This window comes from Phodopus roborovskii, unplaced genomic scaffold, assembly GCF_943737965.1.
Source record: "Phodopus roborovskii unplaced genomic scaffold, PHOROB, whole genome shotgun sequence".
NCBI classification, from domain to species: Eukaryota; Metazoa; Chordata; class Mammalia; order Rodentia; family Cricetidae; genus Phodopus; species Phodopus roborovskii.
In genome coordinates this window covers 2,898,170-2,924,243 of record NW_026126517.1, presented here as the reverse complement: position 1 = coordinate 2,924,243, position 26,074 = coordinate 2,898,170, and the positions used below count along the sequence as shown (strand labels likewise).

Sequence of the window (26,074 nt, the reverse complement as noted above, 5' to 3'; positions counted from 1 at the left end):
CAAGGAGGAGCTCACCAGTGGCTATCCAATGCCCTGGAAATATACATACAAGAATTACACAGACCGAACATATTGTCTTTATGTATTTCTAAATATGTAATATATGTATGCTACAACAATTAGTGAAAAAGAGGCCATGAATGTGACGGAGGTGGGGGATATATGGAAGGAGGAAATGATCTAATTATACTATAATCTCAAATAATTATAATAATAAAAAGCAACTCCATGGGAAATCAGAAAATGTGACAATAAAGACAACAGTGACCACAGTACTTTAAAGGTCCCTTTCCTAAGTTATATAATATTAGAAGCTGGGTTCTGTGGTATAAACAGCCTATGAAATCAATGGACCTTTCAATTATATACATAAGTTGTTATTTTTCTAAAAAATGTGTTTAAAGCAGGGAAACCAAAGCCACCCCGGGAGGACTGAGTCCCTTGATGTGAGCACCAATCTTCTTCCCAGATACACAACAATTCATACTGAACCTAAGCCCCCAAGTGTTCCCAGCCCTGGGGGTCAATAGCCAGGCACAGAGCAGATGGAACACAAGAGTTTTTGAGGATTACCCAGGGAGAGCCTGAGCTCTGTGGGAGTTACAAAAGTACCTGATCTTGACAAGTAAATAGAGCTGACATCCCCGGGAAATGGCAGGATGGAGGAGCTGCTACAGCCCATCTGTCATTTTGACAAAGTAACTTTCTAGTCACCAGTGAGACACTTTTAAAGACATCTGCACAATTGACCCCGACCACCAGCAATCGCTGAGCCTTTCAAAGGTCCCTGTGGGACAGACGGTCCAGTTGGTGGTGGCCGAGACTCTCAAGTCCTGCCTCCATGTCATTGTAAGGGCAATGTGGTGCCTCAGATGTTAGAAAGCTCCCTGGCACTAATGCAGAGGGTGTGCAGTCAGTCTGAGTAACAGCAGGCAGAAGAGCAAGCAGGTATGGATGGCTCAAAGTCCAGAAAACCCCAGCCCCAGACAGCCTCCCCATATGCAGGCCATTCTGAGCTGGAGTTGCTCTGACTCATCTGATAGGGCCATTAGCAGCATGTTCTCTCCACTAAAGCTTTCCCAAGGGCACATGCAGATGTCAGGAAGAACTGGAGAAACCACGGGCATATTTCACAGGCTTAGAATGTAATTTTTATCCACTAGTTTCCATTTCCAAACTCTTTAAGCCATCAATAAGAGCAAAATTAGCACATAATCCATTCTGAGATTAAAGGTGTTATGAAGACATGGAAATGCCTGGATATCTATAATGCACTCTTAAGGTGAACTTATTGCTGAGGGAATTCTCATGTACCTCATTTAAAAAAAAAAAAAAAAAAAAAAAACAATCAACCCTGGCTATTCTTCCCAACCATTACTCTTGACAAAGCCTCCCTCCTGAGTTGAGGCAGCTTCTCAGCATTGACATATCTACAGACAAAACCATCAGTAGAAAACAATTGGCCTTTACAACTGTGATGTTTTGCTATAAACATATTTTCCTGTGGATTAAACACTCCCATTGCATAATTCACTCTATCGACTAAAGAAGAAAAAAAATGAGTCTACTTAACAAATATTTCTGAGGCCCTGCTGTAAGCCAGGCACTTTGCCAGGTTTTGCTGGGAACAGAAAATATGAATCAGATACATCTTCTGCCCTAGAAGAGCTTACAGTCCAAGCAAGATGGGTTTGAGCATGAAGGCAGCAAAAGTATCTCTGGTTTATCAACTAAAGTGGTGGGCAGTGCTGCTCACACATCATGGAGGAACAGACATGAGAAGCAAATTCTACCACCAAGACCTCTGAGACCACCCCAGGCATCCTGGTTCTTTAGACACTCCATGAGCCATTGAATGAGACTTTAAACAGCTCTGTTATACAAATATCTCATTGATACAGAATGTGACCTACATACGTCAGCCCTTTGGGACTCAAAACCTGCAAATGAGTCTTCTCTCAGACCAGCACTACAGCCCACAACAACAAAGGAACAGCAACATGGCTCAGAATTGCCTGTGGTATAACAAGTTGCTTTACAGATACATGGAGAAATAAGGTGAGCTCATTCTAGGCAATTGTTCTCTTGTTGAAATTGTAATAATTAGCATACCTCAGTAATTTGTACATCTATAACATGTTTTAAGTGAAATATGAAATACCAACAAAGTGGATTTTAATTAACATTTCAAAATCAACAATTATGAACTGTAGCATGTACTTCTGAAGTACATATTTATAGGATATTCCTTAGTTTACCATGGATTTATGCCTCAGTAAATATTCCAAACAGAAAATGCATTTACTACACTCATAATATTTTGAAACATAGTACAATGTAGAGTATTGGCTCCCCCTCCCCTTGTTATCTTGAAGATGAATGGAAGTTGAAGATGATTGCCGAAGAATTGTCTATCTTGTATCAAGCCCAGGAGAACATCCAAATCCAAGGTTTGAAATGTGACTTCTACTGAACATATACTGCTTTTATAAAGTAGAAAAATAATAAATGAAAAAAAGTGAGCCATCTTAAGCTGGAATCATCTGCAATTTTTTCTTTTTATATTACATAGCTTGTTGTGACTACAGGATTGTTTGTTAGAATAACATCTCATCTTTCAGTGCATTTCTACCACTTTCCCAGCATCAAGCATGATCACAAGATAATGTAATCTGTGAGGAGAACTAGTAACCATGCTGTCAAAGCAGCAGAGTTTACAGTAGAAAGGCAAACTGCTCTTAAACTATTATTACAGAAGAGGATTAATTAGATCAAATTACTGAATCACAAGCATTAAATATAAGTGGCACAAACTTATTAATCAAATAGATATGGATAAATTAAGTTCATCACTGATCTAGACACTGTGGGTACATAAGATATCATGTCCTCATATAGCTGACATTCTAGCAGGGAAGACTTAAGGGAACAAATATTTACATGATATAGCAGGTAATGTGGAGGGCTCTGAAGAAAATAAATTAGGACAGAGATTTTAAAAAGACACTCTAATATGAAAATATTTCCCCAGAGACCTTAGCAAGGAAACGAGATCGAGTAGTACACAGGATACAATTGTTCCAGACACAGAACATCACAGGTGCAAAAATACCATGGACAGGGTATCATGCAGGTTAAATGAGGAACCAAGGAAGCAGCTGGACTAGTAAAGAAAGAATATGAGTTAAAAGATGGCATCCTGAGCCAAATTGCATAAAATCATAGACTGATTATTTTTCAAATTTGACTCAATGAGATGAGATACCACCAGTAGGAGGTATATATATGTGTGTATAACATAAATATATTAATATATGTATATATATACATATACATATGTGTATATATATTTCTGATGCATGCCTTATACATATTAAGGCTAGAATAGGGTGTTAGATCCTCCTCTGTAAGAGCAGCAAGTGCTCCTAACTGCTGAGTCATCTCTTGGGCCCCCTTTTGTTAAAGTTACACATCTATCTGTGCATATGCAAGAACACACATGCAGGTGTATACAAGTGCATTCTGCACACATGGGAAGGTCAGAGGACAACTTTCAAGAGTCAGTTCTTTCTTCCTGCCACATAGGTTCCAGGGATCAAACTCAGGTTGTCAACCTTGACAGAAGTGCCTTTACTCACTGAGTCATCTTGTCAACCCCCAAATACACTGGTAAATTTTGGCTTTTGTCACAGGATGCAATAGAAAGTAATCAAGGAATGAGGACCAAGTGGCTGATGGGCAGGAGTAAACAAGCACAGTGGTAGATATTAAAGCCTGAGTCACCTAGGCTTGGGGAAGGATTAAACATGACCTCCTCGTCAACCATTTCCACTGGTTGGGGCTATGGAGTTAATTCAGGGACCACAACAAACCACCTACCACCTATGCCCAACCTACCAAGCACCTACCACTACCGAAGTACCTAGATACCAAGGTTGCAGCCAAACATTCATCAGAGAATGAAAGGGTCACACCTTTTCCCTAACGTAATCACCACACCCTGGCCGCTGTCCATGAGGGAATAGACCTGAATTTAGGGATATTCTGATTGGCCAGAAGTCCTGAGAATATAAAGGAAAGAGTTCAGAATTAATATCCCCAAAGAAGAGAGCTCAGACTCACTAGAAGGCCAAGTCAGTATTAAAAACAACACAGGTTGTGAGAGAATGTTGGGCGTGTAAGAATAATGGAAAGTGTTGAGAGGGAACATTTCTCGGTGTAAATTTCTCTTCTCAGCTTTACAAAGCCCTCAAGGCAAAACACTACAACTTTCAGAGACCACAGTCAAACCCTGCTTTTAATTTCTGATGCTAAGATATATGACTCAAAACTAGGATCATGATACTCATCTGTAACAGAGCCAGGGCTCCAAGAAAAAGCCTGTGCATTCAGTTAGCCTCAGCCAGGAAGCAGGGGAGCCAAGACCCCACAAGCAACTTGGGACTCATTCTAGAAGCCAGTGAGAGGCAGAGCCCTGAGGAGAAGCTAGGGATATGTTGCAACTTTGGGATCAGTTCTCCTCAACCCTTTCAACATAACCCTCCCTTCCCACACACTGGAAGGCTGTTAAGATTTCTCCAGATCCTTCTTTTTGCTAGGCTAAATTATATTATTTCACTATTGTTAGTGAAAAATGTTTACTGAGGCCCCACCTGACCACTTGACTCTCTTCTGAGCTAGCCCATTAGCTCTACCCAACTATTCCTCTTGACCCCTCAGTAGTGATTCTAAATGGCCCCGGCACTGGCTCTTCCCTGGGTCATCCACGGCCACAGTCAGAGAGCACCACACAGCACTCTGTCTGCACCAGTGTCCTGCAACCATGTTGTCAACAGGAAAAACAAACACCTTCTCTGATGCCTGTGTGCATTTCAGCTCGATGGCTGCAACTGAGACCTAAAAAATTGACACTTGAAAAAAACAACACATAAAAATCAGGGGAGTGGTGGCATCATGGAAATCCTGGGCTAATAACAGAGAAAAAAAATAACATAGTTAAGAATAATAATGATGGGGATAATAAAGGTGGGGTTCTGAAGCAATAGAGTGTCAGGGTAATTTAAACGTTTCTTAGAGTATCATGAGATTTACTAATAAATGTCTATTAATGTGACCAAAATTTAAGTGATGGCGACTTTGAATCAGAAGCGATCAGCTTGATTTCACAGTCAACCTGAGCAAAGACAGAGAAGCATAGACAGGGGGAGAAAAGCCAAGGGAGAGAAAAAGAGCAAAAATTGCCCAGGTGGCTCTGCTCTGGTCAAGTAGGTCCTGGCTGCTTCCAGAAATAATTGTCAGCAGAAGGCCGGCCCTCTGCTCCTTGTGACTTGTCTCTCAATCCTCCAGGTGCTGCTGGATCCCAGAAAACCATCATAAAACCCTGAATGTTTGGTCAAGTTGCTACATCTAGCTTCCTCATGCTGAAGAAACAACACACAGACATCACATCAGCTTCATCATGCAGCTGCTCATCATCACAGAAAGACCACAGGAAGCAGAGCTTCCCCATGGGAAGCCAGCACATGAGAAGGCTGGCATTGGCCCAGGGGGCCAGTCTGTCCCACCCAAAGGCGCCAGGGAGGGTTCTACCTAACTGATCCAGAAGACTGCTAAACATATTCTGCCGAATGGGGCGTCTTCTCAGCCCTTATGTTTAGGGAAGTCTCACAGTGGAATCTGTAGTCCCAGCTTTCAGTGGTTGTAGTGTGATTTGCTTTTGTGTGTCTTAGTGACGTGAATTATGATGTCAGTTCTAGAAACCCTGTCCTAGCTCACAAGGTGGCTTTGAGGAAAATTCAATTCAACTTATCCCCAGATTACAAACACCATGTTGACTCTCAAAGTTTCAAGTTGGCAAGGCCATTATTCTGCAGGTTTGGGGGTTCACAGAAAATAGACACTATTCTTGTCCTGGGCAAGCATACTATCCAGCAAGGGAGATGACTAGCTATGTAACTCAAAACTTCAGAGGAAGCATGAGTGAAAGTCATAACAAAAGCTTTCTGCATACAGGCTTTGAAGATCAAATGATTAATTCCAAGTGGAAAACCAGAGATTTGATAGAGACAATATGGGAAAGAAAACAAAATCTTCAATAACGTTGATTAATGTATAAGATAAATGTTGGGAAAGCCTTTCAGAAGTGATGTGATATAAATGAGTCTATTATGAAGCCATTTAACAATAACAGTCTGAACTGTACCTGAACATGACTTAAATATGAACATAAAACCTTATGTTTATATTTATATCTTTTCTTTTCTCTTAAGCTTCCTTTGGGAAGAATTTTGTTTTAATTACTCCCCACATTAACACATGCCAGAAGTGTTTATTAGGGTGACATAGTCTCTGATGTCTTGAGTGAGGGATGGAAAATGTGTTTTTAAACAGCTTTTCAGTGGGACCTACGCACACGAAAATGAGAGCAGTCCCACTGCTTGGGCCTGATGGGAGAACTGAGAACTGAAGGCAAGCCTCTTACTGTGGACTCATTAAGACAGGGAGTCAAAACCAAAGTGTGTAATGGAAGAAAGGGCTATCAGTGACCAGAACAGTTGGCTATCTCTGGTGTTTAAAATGTGTTTCTCGGGACCCCAAAATACATACACAATTCCTGGTCCCAAAAATCACACATTCACACTTACATTCTAATCACTCAAATAATAGTTTGCAAACTAAAATATATTAACTGCACCTATACATATATCATAAGTACATAATATCTCATAGGGTAAAAAGGCATAGTTTGCTCTAGATAATTAAATATCACAGCCACACAGTATCTCTGACTTGTATAAGTTAATCAACTTTCAAAGAATTCAAAAACAATAAAAATATCTAAGTTCAAACATTCTCAAACATAATTTAATCTCTCTCTTCCCATGTAAGAACTGTTTCTTCAATCTTGCAGAGCCTTGGGGCATTATTAACATAAATGCTCAATAAATATGCAGTGAGTTTAATGAGGAGCCATCGATCATTCTCCAGCAATTCCCATATGCCCTGCAGAGGCTGTAGCCTGTGCTTTACCAGAGCTGAGAATGATTCCACTTGCACCACACACACACACACACACACACACACACACACACACACACACACACACACACACACACACTGCCCTGCAGCCCTCAGGCAGGGCTGGAGAATGTAAAGAGCAAAGAGCACATGGGTTTGGAGTGGGAGCTTCAGACTGAGACATGCTTTATTGTATCACAGACTGAGACACATTTCACTGTATCCTCACATTTGCTTTTAGTTTATGAAGCTAGTCAAAATTCAGTCTGAACTCAAGTACATTGCAATAACCTGTCAGGATAAATATCTACATTTTAAACGTCCCAGGGTTGGAGCTGGAGATGACTTAGTGGTTAGGAACAGCGATTACTCTTGCAGAGGACCAGAGGTCTCCCTAGAGCAGCAGGCAGCCACCTGTAATTCCATCTTCAGGAACAACAAAGCCTTCTGGATTATGAAGATGTGTGCACTCTTGCTCAATGTAAAATAGGGGATGCCACTGTATGTTTGTTTGTTTGGGGTTTGGGTTTTTTTTTTTTTTTTTTTTTTTTTTTTTTGGAGACAAGGCTTCTCTGTGGCTTTGGAAGCTGTCCTAGAACTAGCTCTTGTAGGCAAGACTGGCCCCAACTCACAGAGATCTGCCTGCCTCTTCCTCCCAAATATTATCCTGTCCCCAAGAAGGAAAAGGAAGCTAACTGCTGCCTGGTGTCTACAGTTAATTCATGAGATGCACAACATCCTAGCAGAGGAAAGAGACTATCCCTCCTGAAGCAGCCCAAGACCAAAGAAACACAAAAAGAAGGCAGGTCATTTCCTGTCAGGAGCTCTCCCATAGATTAGCATCTTACCTGAATCCCTACCATGAGCCCACACTAGCATACACCTATGTGCTAATGGGGCTCCCACTAAGTACCAAAATCACTGTTTCACATAGCCCTGGAAATAGGAAATAGCCACAACTCAATCCCAAGAGGCCCAAATCCCCACAAGGACATAAACATAGCCCATGGCAGCTCCCAACTGTTCTGATATAGCAGCTCCCAAGTGGGAGAATGTCTGCTTAATCTTTCATGTCTCCTCATTCATAAAAGCAGTGTCCCTTGAGACTACAATACACTGCTTCCATGAATACATTCATGTTTCTGCTTTTGCACTATGAATGCAGCAAGCAGGAAAGACCAAGTGGGCTGTGCTCAGAAGCCTGTGGGTTGCATCCCCCTTAGGGGCCGCATATCAGTTATCTTCCATACCAACTGTTTGCATTACAATTCCTAACAGCAGAGAAATTACAGTTATGAAGGAGCAATGAAATATTTTGTGTTTGGAGGTCACCACAACATAAGGAACAGTACTAAAGGGTTGCAGCACTAAGAAGGTTGAGAACCACTGCTCTGGGGAAAAACAGGAATGTACCAGGCAGTGGATGGAAGCAGAGTCAGAAGCTCTAAGCCCATCCAGAGTGCTGATGTGATGCTGGTCTATATGCTAAGCCAAGAGAGACTGATTTTCATATCTTTGTGCAAATGGTAGTTAGATGGGAAAATAAGATAGGAAGTAAATTTCCCATTTTTTGTTTGTTTGTTTGTTTGTTTTGCTTAAAACCAAACATGGGGAAGGATGAAGATATCAAGAAGGGTATTATGAAGTCTTAATGTTAATTCTGTAATTCACAAATTAAAACCCAAAGGAACCCCAGAAGATAGGCTTCAAATGCTTTTTTAAAAAATAGTTTAAAAAAGATGCTAGTGACTTCTCACTGAAGCCCAAAGAAATAGAAGAACAGCTTAGGTCTTCTGCTTTGTGAAGCTCCTTTCCATAGTTCAGGAGGTTTCTCCTGGAAGCAGACTTCCTGTGGTCACCCCCAGCACCCACAGGCCAGCAGCTGAATCAGAGAGGCCAAGTGATAACCACTGGACCTAACTACAATGTCCAATCTGTGTTCATAGCACAAGCAGCCACAATAAACCATCCACAGAAATCTACTTATTTGACCAAAAGAATACAAAAGCTATTTTGGAAATGGGTGTTTGTATAGAGTAGAAAGTGATGCTCACAATAGTGCTGAGCTCCTGTAGGCTAGAATGTGATGCTCACAACAGTGCTGGATTCCTATAGAAAAGATTGTGATGCTCACAATAGTGCTGGGTTTCTGTAAGCTAGAGTATGATGCTCACAATAATACTAAGCTCCTGTAGAATAGAACGTGATGTTCACAATATTCCTGAATTCCTGTGGGTTAGACTGTGATGTTCACAATAGTCCTGAGTTCCAGTACTAATCTCCTCATTGAAGTAGCTCCAGGGTAACATCACTCATGTTGCAGGTCCCCTCGGAGGCACTTCATGGTAATTCCATTAAAGCAATGCATTTGAGGGACATGCTGTGGTCAGTAAAGGTGACACTCCTCTACCCTTTCATTTTTTCTTATTACCTTACCTACATAAAACTTTAAAATTGTCATTTGTTTTACAGATCTGTGAACTTCTTATTTCAAAGACCTAACATTCAAAAAAAGAAACTTAACAGCTCATTACACTACAGGACATGTACATACAATAAGGCCTTTGTCCTTCAAATAAAAACATAATTTTCAACAGAGTCAGCTTCCAGAAGCCAAGGGAACTGACATCCAAAAGCTAATATAAACACCAAGGCCTATGTCAAGATTTCAAAGTTAGCTTCACTGATGGGGTTGGAGGTGACCAGGCTCTGAGGGCCAACCACAGGTCTGGGGTATTTTTCACTGTGACTTTTACAAGTGGAAGAAACTCCCTGTCCTGTGGCTCCTGCCTTGTCACCAACCACTCTGCTCTCAACAGCAGGATATTCCAACAAGAGGGATCATTCCCTTCATCACAATACAAACAGCTCTTAATGTCTAAGAGAGTCTATATTTTCAAATGCAGCTACATTTGCTTTTCAAGGGGAAAACGTGTTGTTCTAATGATTATTTAGGATGTTGTTAATAGAGGAGGGTGACCTTTTGTGACAAACTTTCTGGGAGAGTCATGTTTTGGAACGTGGAGTTCCATTCTGGGGAGAGCCATCCCAAGTGTTAACCTAAACTATAAACAGGAAACTCCAGCCCTACTCCCACTCAAATCTCAAGGTCATGGACCTCTCAATGACGCTATAGGGCAGTTGGAAAGATCATGACAAGTTCTTACACTTCAGAACCCCATCCCTTAAGGCAGGAATTCACCCAAGTTCTGCATACAGGCAACACACACCGTGTAAGTGTGTGCTCTCAGAGGCCAAAGCAGCATGTGTGTGCTGGTCCACCTGCTCAAATTCAGCCAAGTTCATCAGGTCTGAGCTCTGTGTTGGACAAGGCCCTATGCTACTGGATCGTATCACACCCTCTCCAAGGCCTGCTCTATGCTCAATTTCACTTTGTTTCTTCTGCCTGCCTCTTCCTGATGCAGTGGCAATTACCCCCAAAGGACAACTAGGTCTCACTGAATATACTGCACTCAATAGTTGTCCAAAGCTAGACACAGATGAAGCAAGTGAATGCTTCAGGATGAGAAACCATACCACCCTGCCAAGCTTCAAATATGCTGGGACTTTCTGTCTATGTACAAAAAGGACCAAAGTTACCTTCCCTCAGACCCATTGTCCATCCAGAGCAAATTCAGAGAGAACACATTTCACAGGCATTGACAATCAATTGTATTAGCAGTACAAGCCCTTCTTAGGAGGATCCCAGACAGTGATTCCACACACTTCCAGATGGATGCCTTTCCCACAATCCACAATAGGGTTAGAGAATTGTCATATTTTAACTCGCAATCACCACAAAGAGGAGGTTGTCAAGATTCAGAAATATTTCTCAACTTACCTAAAGCCACATCACCATTAAGGGATACAGTCTAGAACTATACTGTGATTCCTAAGGCATGTACTTAAGAAATGTTGTGCCCAAACCTGGTTTATGGCATAATACAACTGACCTCCACATCCATGGGGTATAAATAATCTAGATATAATTTAAAGCATTCAGGGGGCTGTGTGTGAGTTTTAGGCAAATGCTCTCCAACTTTATTATAAGGGACATAAGCATCCAAGGCACTCTGGAGATTTCACTTTTTTAAAGAAAAGTCTTTACCTTTAGTAAGAATGCCATTGACAGTGCTTACAAAGGGCTTTCCAAACATCATATCATTTAACCATTCATCACCACAGCAGATACCCATCGCCACCAACTGGAATGAGATGCTACAGCCTAGGTAACTTTCCCAGGACCCACAACTAAGGCTCAGAGAGACAGGAAATGACAGATAACTACTAACCAACCTGGGTAAAATTTGAGTCTACACCCTCAGACACAAAACCACTCTTCAATACTGCATATCATTGATAAAAATGTACATTAAATTTTTGTGAGAAAATTGTGTGTCTTTACTTAAAGATTTCGATTTTAAGACATAAAATCATATAATATTTTTAAAGCACCATTAACAGTTTAATAGAACAAACTTAAAAGTTTATAATAGTACATTTTAATATTACTCAGACTGTTTTATATTGTTGTTCTTATTCCTAAGAAAAGAAATATGCCTCTGTGTGGCCTGATCCATTCTACATTTAACCATAAAAACATTGCAAAACGCATGCTGAAAAGGTATATTACTTCTGCCCATGAAATTAGTTTTGTTTTGGTACCTTTTAAATTTTCATGCAGTGTTTATGTATTCACTTTTGGTAAGATCTTTTAAAATCAAAGTTGGAAAACTTTGTTATCTTTGCATTAATTTTTCAAAATCCCTATGGCAATCTTAGCGTTGGATTATTGACAACAGGGTTCCAAGCCAATCCCATGTATGATCAATTCAACCTCATGAGCAAATGCATCGTAGTTCTCAGGCAGCTGAGGTCCATTCCTTATAATAGATAGTTTAGAGAGATGATGAGAGAGTCCCCACTTTGTAATTTTCCTTAAATTATCAGTATAATTTTCTTCCGTATTTCACAACACTGGCCTTTGTCTTCTCAAACCCCTTTGCCTTGTCTCCTGCCTTTAATCTATTTCCCTGGGATCCCCTTACCTATCTGTCAAGATGGCCCCCCCTGACTACCATTTCAGACTCAGTCTTTAAAGTCTCCACTCAAATCTCAAGTATATGTCGCTAATGTTTACCTCTATGAAGACAGTCACCCAGTCCTGACCTCTGTACAGATCAAGACTCACCTTCTAAGAATCTACAGGGCATTTTCAAAATACCTCTTCCAGTAGACAGTTGTCAGTGTCTTAGCAAGTCAGTGAAACTTGGCTGGAGAGATGGCTCAGTAGTGTTTTCTGCTCCCCCACAGGACCAGAGTTCAATTCCCAGCACACACATGATGGCTCACATCTGACTGCTCTTCCAGCTTCAAGGGATTCAACACTGGCCTCCAGTGACACCTGCACTCCTGCACATTGCTATGGTAAACAATTTGCTCAATGAGTAATGCAGCAAAGTAGAGAACTATATCTCTCTGTAAGGGGAAACTCGCACCCCCACAATAATAGATCTCAAGAGGTGTTCCGAGAGAAAACCATTTTCCATCCTAACAGCTGAGCAAGTGGCTGTGACACCAACAGACTCCATGTCATTCACCTCACACCACATTCTTTTTGATGCCTGACTTACCGCCACACCTTCCTTCCATCCCCATTACACACTGTGCTGCAGGGTGCTTGCTGCTGCTGCTACCTGACCACACCACAGGCCTGCAGTCTGTTTTCTAATCTTCACTCTAAGTATCTGTCACAAGAGCTCCTGCAGGCATGTAAATGACACATCTAATTGTTTCATGTGGCTCACAAGAATGCTAAATGGCCCCTTCTGACCCCAATAACATGCATGGTACTTTTCCCCCTTATTACGACATTCAAGGGCTCCCAGGCAGGTTTCTTTAGAGCTCTTACCTCCCATACCATCAGAAACCTCAGGAGCACTGGGCTAGCTCTTCACACAACCCAGATGCACACCTCTCTCTCCCCTGCAATGCTTTGCCTAGACCATGGTTACCAGCCCCTGCCTCCACCATGGTCTCACCACTGTAATGCAGTTTTATCCATAACATAAGTGAGTTGGAGTCTGTCATGAAGTTTTTCTGTCATTCTTGTAAACCTTTTTGGTTTTGTTGTTTCCTCTTTATGTTTTTATTGTTTTCTGTTTATGATTTTATTGTACCAGGTATTGAACTTAGAACCCATCTCGGGCATGCACTCTAACACTGACCTATATACTCCAAACCCTTAAAAAATGGTTTTCATTTTGAAGGTCTCCTATCACCAAGTCATCCATGTTAACCTTAAAGTTATCCTCCTGCCTCAACCTTCCATGTAGTTGGGATCATAGGCTTAATGGAACAGGCCCATCTTATAACCCCTTTTTATGTATCTATGACTCTGCTCCACCAGGCTGTGGATAACATCTGCCCCAATTGGACTTGGTCTCCTTAAGGCATCCAAGCAGCAGGATGACTTATACATGGGTCGGTCTAGAATTAACGAAACAAAATGGAAGCAGAGACGGTATAGAAGGAAGAAAGTACCGTGTGACTGAATTTATAGCCTGCTCCTCCTATCGCCTTGAGCAATGTTCTATAAAATTAGAACTAGGAATCACCAGGTCTCCAAACACACACCCAGGTCACTTGATGATCTGCACTAAATCCATTGAGCACATCTGGTCTCCACACAGGGGCTACAGCACTAGCTGGCTTTCATCGCAGAGGTTTCTGTACACCCACCACACAGAGTGCCACAAAGACTGTGTGAAAAGGTGAGACCCTATGCTAACCCAATGGATGGATAGATGGATGGTCGTTTATTAACTGGCTTTATTTTTCCTGGCCTCTGGCTGCCTGGCTCCCTGCTGTATTCCATTCTCCTGCTCACTCAGTGCCGTCTGAAGCACACTCTGTCATCAGCATTATTAGTCTCTTGACTTGAAACATGGGCTAGCCTTGGTGCACAAGGTGAAGACAGGGCTGCATTGGACGGACTGGGGAAGGGGAGCAGCAATTAAGTAAGCAGCAAAGGCGGGTACACTTGGGTCTGGAGCTGGGTAGAGACTTCCACAGAGCGGGCCAGGAAAATCCCCATGATGCCAGACCACTAGGCAGTTTTTCCAGAAGGTTGAGCACCACAGCTCAACCCTATCTGCCAATGAAAGTACAAGTGGAGGTAACCCCACAGGCACGGAGATGTAAATACCCTACAAGAAAGGAGGCCCCACTCCCATGGAAAGTTTTCCTTAATATTTAATAGAGAGCAAGAGGAAAGCTCACACCAGAGCCCACAGAACACTGGACCAACAAGGAGCAGCCATGACCAGCCAGCTCAAGTGGGAGGGACATAAACCTCCCTAAGCTTCACTGATGTAATCTAGTTGGTTCATAGAGAAGGGTGGATGTGATATCACCCCTAGGCCTCTTCGCGATCATTTCTTTTTATTCTGTTCTGACAAACCTCTAGAGACCATTTCATCTGAGGAAATAATAATTTAAAGGGTAACACCAACATAGTAATAGCAGAAAAAAAAAAATCATCTCAGGGGACTTCCTTATAGTCTAAAACCTAAGTTAATATTCTGTGTTCCACACCACTGAATTCTCATGGCAATCCCACACTAGACACTGACATCCATCCGACTTTCCATGTGATAAAACAGGCATAGAGGGGTGACATAACTATCCCCCTTCACCACCCTGTAGATGTGAGACCAGGCTTCTTGAATTCCTAAACTAAACCCCTTCCACAAAATGACAGATGCCAACCAAAAGTTGCCTCTGTCCTTGAAAGGATCTCCAAATTCAACAACAGGTTTGTGCTACCAGCTCATTCTGTGAGCCACCGTGTGGTTGCCTGGAATTGAACTCAGGACCTCTGGGAAACTGCTGAGCCATCTCTCCAGCCTTCAGAATCCCATTCTGACTCCTCCCACAAAGAACCCTGAGCTGGCTAGGTGGAAGGGACTCTCTGAAAGCTCTCAGAGGTGATCAGCTAGCAGAAGATCATCACTGAAGTGGACAGTAAATTGATTGCACATCCCAGTTCTGCCTCAGAGCCTTGTGGCCTCAGGTTTGCTCTGCTCCTCTGAGCCTAGAAAACTGTGGAGGTGTAAGTGTCTCAGAGCTGGCATTTGTGAATTTGCCAGCACAACTGTTTGAGTAACCTTTCCTCAAAAATGGTTCTATTGAAAGGCAGTCAGCCAACATTACCTTAAAAAGCAGCAAAAATAAATACAAATAAGTAGATTGGATGACTTCTGAAATGATGAGGCATTTTTGAGAAAGGGACACATATCTACATGTACACATTTCAAGCCAAATGTCCCTGACTCCACAGGCTACTTCACATCCCAGCACACGGCCCCACAGGATCCAAACCCTTTAGCAACCAAGGGCCTGATATGAGCTCTGATGGTCTCTGCGTACTCCAGGCACTTAGACTGGAGTGAACCATGGAAAAAGATAAGGATTTTGTAGAGCTGAAAACCCAGAGGCAGAGGTAGTTGAGACTTGGAGATGCTGGAGCTGCTCCTTGGGCGATAGAGGATTTTTGTGATTACGAAAGTAGAAGACGAGCAGACAAGGTCGGCTCTGTTAAGCTGTTCAGTCAGCTCCAAGATAGGTGGGGCCTGCTTCTTGTAACAGGGAATTCTAATGGCTTTTTATGAGCAAGGGCCCATTTCTGCATTGCACCTCTGGATTTAAAAGAGGAAATTTCAACCTCAGGAATAATGTTTTTTGCTGAACAAAATGTACGCCAAACTAAGCTCTGACTTCTGGTTTTCAGTGTCCCAGACTCCAAAGTTATCTCAGATTTCTAGTCCTGGGCGGAACTCACTGGCTCCCACCACTTCCTCAGCGGCAGTGAGGTAGGAAAAGACCCAGAAACACCGACACCCCTCCTCCTGTGCTTGGAGAGTTTGGATGTGGCAGGGAGCTGCACCAGGGTCATATATCTGAGTGTGATCTGTCCCCAACAGCAGGACTTTGGGACAGATACTCACGTGTGTTCCTGGGCATTGTTGGAAAACTAACTCTAGGAGAGTGTGAAACAAAACAGAATGAGATGCCTCTGTCCCATTAAAGACTGTAAGGTGAAAAACCCTGCGGAGCACACTGCCTGCCTGGATCCAAGGCCCCAGAGCAGGGCCCCACTCCTCACCTCTGCCCTGGGATTCAGGAACGGAAGACTTAGTGCCTGCCCATTTATAAAAGAGATTCTGTCGCTACATAACAAACAGATTATTCCTAGACCACTACATGTTGCGGCAGGATGCTCTAACCTCTGCAACTGACAAAGCCGAGTGAAACTGCTCCTTTCTGCTCACCAAGTCCACTGTCATCCTGGTCCCCTGAATGTCCACAGAAATGTGTTCATTCTGTCTCTGAACTACTCCGAACCTTAAACATTAAAGGCTGAGTGTATTCTCTGGGTTTTTTTAAAGTTTTTCTGACACTGTAATTACATGTAGGACTTTGTGCCACTGACTTCCTCCAACCGTAACTCCTTTCATCTTTTTTAAACATATATTGAAGGTTGGCTCTTTCTTTTCATACATGTTATGAAACAAGATATGAGCTTGCACCCAGCCCTAACTACTTTATTCCAAAAAAGTTGGACCAACCCAAACTAAGTATTCTTATATCCCTAATCCAAAATTGAGTTAAACTATCACATATCTTCCAATATTTCTAAGTAAACCTCACCCAGGATCAAGGCTCCCTGCAGGTCAGCTGAAAGAGATTTCTTCCTTTTGTGCAATGTGACTAACAGCTACTATGTAACTGAACTCTGGCTAGCTCAGAGGAACAAAACATAATCATTCAAGGAAGGCCTGAAGGTAAAGACATTTCAACCAGCTTTCTCTTTTCTCCATCTTCTCATTTGGCATCAGTGTATGCTCCAGAGCCAGCAATGACCCTGAGTGTCAGCACAGTAACTTTGATTAAAAAAATACTAAATACTGTACAGATAGAGTGTGACCTCCACACGCTACTTAATTTCATAAAGCTTAGTCTTCATGTCCAAGAAGAGCAGAAAAGTCTCAAAGGATTTTTACAGAGATCAAGTTAAATAATACAAGCCTCAAAAGCTGCCTGAACAAATAAATAAGGTTTTGGAAATGTTTGCTTGTGAATACTGTCAATTTACTAAATATATCTCTTTTTCAACCAAAGTACAAAAATCCCAAGCAGCATCCTGATCCATCCAGTAAGAAATCCACCAGAAATCCAGCAGATCCCCTAGAAACATACATGAGTGGATATAGAGAGAAATGCTTACCATCTACTCTTCCTCAGTTTGACTAAGCCATCACAGATGTATGAAATCAATGACACTGAGAACTTGGGCTCATCCTTCTACATCCCTGACAAGGTCATGGTCAGATATCACTGCCGTAGCAGCTAAGGACAGAGTTTGAAGGAAAAATGGATGAGAGCTATTGCCAGCATCCCAAGGAAAGACTGAGTCTTACAGATGACTCTAAATATTCTTTCTTGGCTGATACTTTTACAAAGAACATAACAAATAATTCTGATATCAATTTTCATATTACTAAGTCTCCACGTGGAAAGAAAGGAACTATCCATCATGGGAATGGGGACACTAGGAAAGGAAAATGCCTTGTGGGGAATGTTTAATAATATTACTTGGTAGTAGTTTGCAAATCAAAATGCATATTTAAAGTTCACAAATAGTAATATTACCAAAGAGAAAAGTAATACATTCACATATAGGGATCTCAGCATATTGAAATATTACTTAGGATAATCACTGCTAAAATGTCAAGAACAAAATAAAATCATTTATTCACATTATACATATAAATGAAAAGGGAAGACTATATTCACATGCCACACTTGTAAACCTATAACTATGCCAAATTTTAAACTCAGAACTTATTCTCAACAAGTTCTTTAGTAAGGATGGTTAACACAGCAGCTCATCCACACACAAAAAAAGCACCTTTCATTAGGCTGTGATGCTCATCATCTCAACAAATCAATAGATGTTTACTTGCTTCTGTTGACTCCTTTACTTGAGAGCCTGATAATCATTGGATGCAAGCACAAACTCATTCATCATCTTAACATTGACCTCATCTCTTGTCACAAAGGAGTCTGAGTCCTTTAAGACATAGATAGCATGGCTTTTGTCTGAGCAGAGTTAGATACTCTGTAGTTCCGTACCGCTGATTGGGATAACAAGCTATCACCCAAACATCACTGTAGGAATCTGCTCTTAAATGCCTTAAGGTATTTCCATCAAGATTGTATGATGTGTAATTTTAACTAGGTTTTGCCAAAAGTAAATATCATGTAAAGCACTCTTCTGCAAAAAATGTTGCTCTTTGGAGATCTGTATATCTCTCAAAAATATTTTTAATATAGTTTAATCTCCAAGCGATTATCAGAATTAGCAGTAGTTTAAGCTAAAATAACTTGAAACAAATGATCTGTTTGAATCTACTAGCCACTGCCAGTACTAACTGAGCATTTGACAGCCAAGTGTCACTCTCAATTAAGAATATGTCCTTCTTCCTGACCTGTCCTTCCAAATCAGAAAAGCATCCTGCATTACAGAGAGTAAGCCAGTAGGCAAAGAAATGCAAGACATCAATCCAAGATTACATCTTGTCCTACATTTGTCCTTTGTGGGAATCACCTCTTTCCCTTCTCAGATATCTTATCCTTGACCACTGTACCTAAATGCTATCTCAGCATTTCCCTGCTGAGCTCACTGGATAAAACCAGTGCAGAAAGTTGTGTGGTAGTGATATCTATAACTTCATTGCAGTAGCAGGCACGCCAAACTCTGTAGCTTTCCTGAAACAATGTCGTACAAAGTCCATCTTGACTTTTACTAGTACAACACTGATGTCAAAGTTAAGAATTCTCAGCCTGATGAGATAGAAATTGCCCAAATCCATAAAACTAGGAAATTCAACTAGATTCAATGCATAAGCTATGTGCATTTTAGTAATGGTCAAAACCAATTTTAAGACAGCTATTCTGTCGTGTGTAACAGATATAGTTGCCCAAGACAGCAGTTAAGTTCACTTTACCTGACCTGTACACTTACCAAGCACACACACATAATGCAAGGGTTGTCTGTGATAAATGGAATTTGGAGGACTTCCCCTTCATTTTCACATTTTGCAACAGACCCTGAAATGAAGATGAAAATATTTTAAATTTAAATGTTGTTTAATGGAATTATTGTAAACTCTTACCTTTTTATTCTAGTAATCTGAAATGTACAATGCTTTATGTTACCAAGCTCACTAGGAACACATCTCTCCAAATCTATTTTAAATAGTTTGGGTTAACATGTTTTTGTTTTTTAAGTCACTACAGTATGTAGATAGGTTCTCTGTTTTCGGTTGGTTTAAGCACGTATTTAATAACGTTAGTGCTCTGGAAGGCGTTTCAGCTACACAGACTCACACACCAAACTGGTCATTAGGGAAGATTTTAATGTGAACGAAATTCAGGACTGTTTCAAAGAACGGGCCTTTCAGGTGGATCTGCCTGCTATTGTGGGTTGGAATCACTTTTTGAAATGCAATCTCTTTTCTCTTAGAAATATTCTGTTTTCTGCACCAGGTGTCAGTAAAGTGTGTCCTTCAAAATAGCAGCCGAGGACTTCACCTGCCTGAAAACATGTAATTATTATATCCTGCTATTAGTAACCTTTAAAAATAAGATCGTTTCTTTAAATTCAAGGTCTGGAAAGCCATGCTTTTAAAACGCTGCCTAGCACAGTGGATTTATTGGAATCCTATGGAGTGAGAAAAGAGGATGTGCGGGAAAAGGCGCTGTCTTTTCCTTAATTGCATAGGAGGGGTTAAGAGTAAAGCAAGGACGGAGAAAAAGATTCAACGTAAGTTGGCATTTCCCAACTTCAAATAGCAAAGTGCCTATCATCACTCCGTTGAAGACAGCAGTCACTCAGCCCTCATCTCTTTACTTCAACATAGCTTTCCCACCCTTTTTCTCTGCATCCCCATCTCTTGCAAGGGACAAGCAAGGTGGGCGCTCCCCACCCTCCCATCCACAGGCGAGCCAGTGCTGCTTCTCCCAAGGACCACCCCAGAGTCCCGGAGGACTGTTCCCTCCGGCCCCCAGCCCCCTACCTGTCAGGAAGGAGGAAGCCAGAGACATGGGGACCCCGGAGCAATTGAGCAGCAGCAAGACGCAGCAGGTAATCCCAGGCGAGCGTCGGCAAGGACGCTCAGCCAGAGCCCTGACGCCGGAGAACCAGAGCATCGTCACCTGGAGGGAATCCCGGGCGACTGCAGGTCCCGCGTCGCCGCCTCTGCTCGGCGGCCGCCGCTCCAGTCAAAAGGGCTGTGGGCCGGCGTGCCGGGAGACAGTCGGCGGAGGGAGGCGGGAGCCGGGAGCAGCGGGGGAGGAGTGGGGGCGCCCCGGGAGGAGGGGTCCTGCGGCCAGCCTCGGCCAATGCGGCGGCTTTTTTCTAAGGGAGTTGCTCGCAGCGGGTTAGCCGTCAGCCCCTCCGCGCCAGAGCAGGGCCGGGAGGAGGGGTGGCGGAGTGAAGGGAGCTGAGGATCTGCGGTGGCGCTGCCGAGTGCGCTCGCCGCTCTGGAGCCAGGCTGGGTCCTCGCTCCTGCACGCGCAGCTCCCGCCGGGTCTCCGGGCTCTATGTCCTGCTGGCGGGCTTGCTCGGTGCGGGAGACAAGGGCGCACCGGGCGCTGTGTGGAACCCGCGGGGTCGCACGAGAGACCACGATCCTGGCGCCGGAGCGACAGTCGCTCCCGCGAACACCGTGCCAGGCGGTCTAACCCGCCCTGCAGCCCAGCCGCGGCCACCGGCCCCGGGGAGCTGCAGGAGCCGGGAAGGCGCGTCTCCAGCGCCCGGCGCACCGCCTCCTCCCGCGCAGAGGAGCCGCCCCCAGCCGGGATGCCACCACCCGCTCACGCCCGGAGCAGAAGACCCGGCGCCTCCCGCGGTCCCAGCTTCAAGAAAGGACCGAGGGCAGGAGGGTCCGCTCAACTTTTCACACCCCCTTGTCTCCCTCGGGGAAAGGCAGGGGACTCGGGAAGCTGAGGGAACGGAGGGGAGAGTGGCCTTGGAGATCAGGCTCCGTGCTTATGCCACTGCGGGCCTGACACTAGGGAGGACAGAAGTTGGAGCCACAGAAAAGGTCGGCTAAGACACGCACAGCGACCAGCGCCTTTCTCCCTTAAAAACTAAGAGCGGTGGCTCAGACTCCGCCCTTCCCAGCCAGAGCTGCTCGGGACAGGGAGGTGCGTTAGACTAACCATTCATTCACTCGCGGGCCAGGGAGGGACCGCCGCCGCTAATCTCCGCCCGGGCCGCCGCCGCCGCAGCCTCCCAGCTGGGCGCGCGGTGGCAGCCACTACCCTGCAGCGCTTCTCGCCTGTGAGGCCCTGGTGTCGCCTTTGATCCCCTCACCCCGCCAACCGTCCCCGCTGAGTTCTAGCCTCCCGCCAAGCAGTAGCTGGCTCTACTCAAAAGGGGTGCTAATCTAGAAACAAGAATTTTTCTAACTGCGTTATGAAGGCGCCAGGTGAGGGTGAAGGGCGCTTGGCACGTGTTCGAAAGGATGGTCAGCCGCCTTTGGCACCTACTGTGGGTACCCGCTCCCACCCGAAGAACATCCAGCAGGTGCCCACCCGCATGCTAGGTCCTGCAGCGCCTTGTGGATCCAGACAATACTCGCTGTCAAGCCAGAGAAACCAAGCATTTCTTGAGTCTCAGACCAGAGTGGCAGGCAGAGTTTGGGGGCTGTAGTGAGAACTCCTTTGACAATAAGTCAGTACTTGGACACAGTCCTCTAGCTTTACCAACACCCTTACCTCCCCCCCTCCCCCGCCACACACATACACACTCCACTTTTCATTTGTTTTCACTTTGCAGTGATTTGGAGGCTTCTTTTAATGAGTGCTTCGTGGCCAACATCCCTACACAGCAAGGACCACATCCCTGTGACGTGAGACAAGTGGGAGAGAGGAAAGCTGTCATTAGCTTAGCATGCTCCATTTCCCTCTCAAAACAGATTCTGTGTAAAATCTAAATTAAAAGAGACAAGAGCGATGCGGTTACTTGTTTTCCCCCAAATAACACCACCGCTAGATGCCTTGAAAGTCAAAGTGTTGAATGTTTTGCTGACTTTCTAAGCCTTCAGAATGGTTAAGCTGAAAACACGCACACACACACACACACACACACACACACGAGAGAGAGAGAGAGAGAGAGAGAGAGAGAGAGAGAGAGAGAGAGTTTTCCTTCCCATGGTAACTAATTAGAAAATAAGTTAAAGACAGAGCCATGACCACAGAAAGGCAGGGCACAGGAGCCACTGCCTCTGCTATCTAAACTAGTTCTCCCTGGATGGGGTCTTTAGATAAAATGTATTTGTTGTGATTCGGGCAAGGAAAAATGAATGATGGCTACCCTAGGAGACACATTTTGCCCCCAGATGTCCCTAGATTTGGTTAAGGTACACTACATAATTGTAACACATCTGAAGACCATGCCTATGTCACTCTGAGATACCTTCCCCGGCAGGGACCTAGTGCCTCAGTGTGCATGACTAATTTTAGGAGGAACTCTGGGTGTGTGTGGCATTTCAATCATGGGTGGCCAGACCTTCCCCTTAAGAACAAGCTAAAAATCAACCTGGAAAAGCTTTACTAACCTGAAAGTTGTGAGAGGTGAACAGAAGACAGCTCTTGCTGTGTTCTACCCCACCATGGGCCCCACTTCAAAAAGGACAAGGCCACCTCGAAAAGGCTCTTAGGCATTGGCCTTGTTACTCCTGAGTAGCACAGTCTATCAGCTGTCAGCTGGCTCCTATCTAAGGTATTCCAAGGTCAAACAAGAAGGGAGCTAGAGGGAAGGAAAAACGGAAGCAAAGGAACAAGAGAAAGTTGGGGGGGAAGGCCTGCACTAAAAGGCCTGTAGTTTTGCTTCTATATTTAAACAAAATGGAGTGGTGGTACTACTATCCAAGTTCCCAAATCATCTCGACTGGAATCCAAAGGAAGAAAGGGGCTTGGGGGTTGGCGTGGCTTGTGACATTGTTCATGGGTGAGTAGGCAATGGGGCCCAAAAATTAGTTGAACTCAGAGACTCTCTTAGGCCCAGACCTAGTCACATTTCTTACTCCATAAAATAAATGTGTAATCTGGCCAGATGAAAAAGGAGGCATGTCTTAAGGTAAGTGTTGTCACATCTCTCAAACTATGGTCTCAATTTGCACTGAAAAATTCACTGAACATACAACTTAGTAGTTTCAAATTACTTCCAGAAATCCTCATAACAGAGAAAACAGACCTCTCAAAAATGAACTAGGGCTAGTCCATAGTGTGTGAGGGTTATAGTTACAAACCGTATTATCCTGAGCAAGTTTGACTTTAAACTGAAGAAAAATGAAGGACTGTTCTATAAAGGCCCCAATCTGGTAAGGGAAACTCAGATACTGTGAGGAAAAAAATATAGACAGCCCAGAAACATCAACCCCAGATGACTAACAGAAAGAAAAACCATGAACTAAGTGCCTGTTTTTTCTTTGAAACACTCAGACTACATTTCTTTAGAAGAGGGATTACTTTTGCAAGTATGTTCAGCAATCTGGGTATTTGGTCAGTGTTCACGGTAATATCAGGGAGGATCATTTCCACGTGTTTCAAATTGTTTGAAATGACACATGGATTATGCAGACAAATCATTACTTCTCTACCTCTTTAGTGATAGTTATCTGATTCTTACTAGGATGAAATTGAAAATGCTACTGTCAAGTTTTGTTTTGTTTCAGCACTGGAGGTCTCAGAGTATATGAATGAACTCCTTCCCCCTTTCCTTTGAAAGTGAAAAAACTCTAGGTTGTGAGGATAGCTCAGTGGTAGAGCACTTGCCTGACACACATGATGCCCTGTGGTCCAAGGGTAGGAAGATGAAGAGCTAAGAGAAACATGACTTGCCAAGGTCACATGGCTCGATAGTGCCTGGGCTCATTAGCAGTGTTCCCCTGGCTTTGTGAACATTGTGCTTTCCATTACAGATACTCTGCCTTCTTGGATTATGAGTCATAGGAATTACAGGAAAAGGCCATGGGATATTTCAGATATGATGCGGATTAAAGTTAGAGTTGGCACAATGGAACTGAACAGGATCCAAAGCTACAAGTTGTATGACACCATATGAGACAGGCCATGATTGAGGTCCAGAACATGAACTTGTTCTTAGGTAACAAGAATAGAGCGTTAAGGAACTGTGCTGTCCTTCCAGACTTGTTAATGGACTTCTTGTTTTATCACCTTTCAGAGTGACTGGGGCCTACTGAAACCAGGAGTTATCCTATAGCTTATAGCAATAGGATTTCCAGCCATTCCCAAATATAAGAGGCTTTGAAATCACTTTCTTTTTTAAAGATGGAGACAGAGCAGACTATGACAAGAACATAATTAATACTGAATTATCCAATCATTAGCCTGGTCCTTTTGCACAGAATCACTTACCCCCTCTCTTGTAACCCCAAAGACTTCACCCATCACAGCATCTTCATTTATAAAGCAAAGTTTCTTCAGTATAAAACTGCTAATACCAAGACTTTTTAAAAACACCAGTTGCTCTGGAATAACAAAGCCACTGCTTTATATATTTAGTTTTCAGTTTGACCAGTACCGTGATATATACTATTCCTTCACCATCTGGCCCTGACCCATCACAACCCCCACCTCCACCTCTGCCTCTAGGATAATGGACCCTCTTTACAAATGATGTAGAAAGATGTGCCGAGACACAGTGTCTGCTCACTAAAATGCCTATGAGCTAAATCAGTGAGGTTAAAGGTCACACATTCACCAGTCTGACAAACAAAATAAAGTCCATGTTATTAGAAGACTTGTAACTTCTTTTTGAAACCCTTAAAATATGTATATGTATGGATACACTATCAGGGAGTTGCTTTGAGAAAGGGTATCCTACTCTATTACTTACTTTGCAAAATGAATGTAACTCATTCTGGCTTTATTCACCAAAAACTGTAGTTTCATCTTGAGGAAGTAAGGAATTAAGAAGAGACTGAAGACCAATCCAGGACATCAGGCTACCAAGCTAATACCTTGCTCCTGTTGGGCTAGGCTTCACTAACTACATTGTCAATCTCATATGTATTAAATATCGACAGAGAAGAGAAAACCACTATCCTTTCAAAATTATTAGCCACTGTTGGCTGTAGACCTAGAGGGAACCAATCCAACACTACCTGCCAGGGATGTATGCCACCAGATGGTACTTAGTGCTGTAAGCTCAGACTGAACCTTCTGACCATCTTTCAATTTCAGATCTTCCCTTCTTCCTCAGTATTGACGCCATCACTTGTGCAGTGCTTCTGGGTGGGTCATGAATAGTAAAGATCACAATTTTCAGTCTTTCTATTGGCCACACCAATCATCCTAAATCATACTTCTCCCATGTAACTTCTAACCAATGAGACAGCCATACAAAGTGTCATGAATGGAAAGGCATAATCATTTTTGCTTCCTCCTTGCTGATGGCTGGAATGCATGCATGATAAGTCTGGGACTTCAACAACCATTTTCTGTACTGAGGGGAAAAGACTAGGGGGATAGAGCAGGGGCAAGAAGGACAATTGCACTTGATGTCATGAAGTGTAATCCAAGCTTAGCCTCTGCTTGCCTGAATGAGGGGAAAGGCAAAACACTCATATACATGAAACAAGTAAGTTTAAAATCATACACACATACACATATGCATGCAGGGATGCACACATATATACATACATACATACATACATACATACATACATACATACTTCGAGCTTTCAGCATGAAAGGCATTTGGGGCCCGGGGAGATGGCTGAATGGGGAAAAGCCATGAGGACCTGTGATCCTCTGCATCCACTTTAGGAACTAGGTTTGGCAGCACTCATCTATAACCCAGCTCTAGAGTAGTTGACCAGGCAATTCCTAGAGACTTGCTGGCAAGCAGTCATGGTGAAATGACAAGCCTCAAGTTCAGCAAGAAACTTTGTCTCAAAAA

General features: G+C 43.2%; 1 protein-coding gene across 2 annotated transcripts in view; it reads right to left on the bottom strand.

Moving 5' to 3' along the window:
• Positions 1-20,585, bottom strand: part of Bmper (BMP binding endothelial regulator) — a 267,199-nt gene extending 246,614 nt beyond the window's left edge. For both annotated transcript variants that reach the window (XR_007835287.1, XM_051196995.1), the window contains exons 1-2: positions 20,160-20,585; positions 19,106-19,191 (exon numbers count right to left, since the gene is read on the bottom strand). Coding sequence is in view for 1 of the 2 variants with exons in the window: in XM_051196995.1 (XP_051052952.1) it covers positions 19,106-19,191; positions 20,160-20,292 (219 nt within the window). In the remaining variant the exon portion in view is untranslated. The remainder of the gene's footprint in view (positions 1-19,105; positions 19,192-20,159) is intronic.
• Between the last annotated feature and the right edge of the window lie 5,489 nt (positions 20,586-26,074).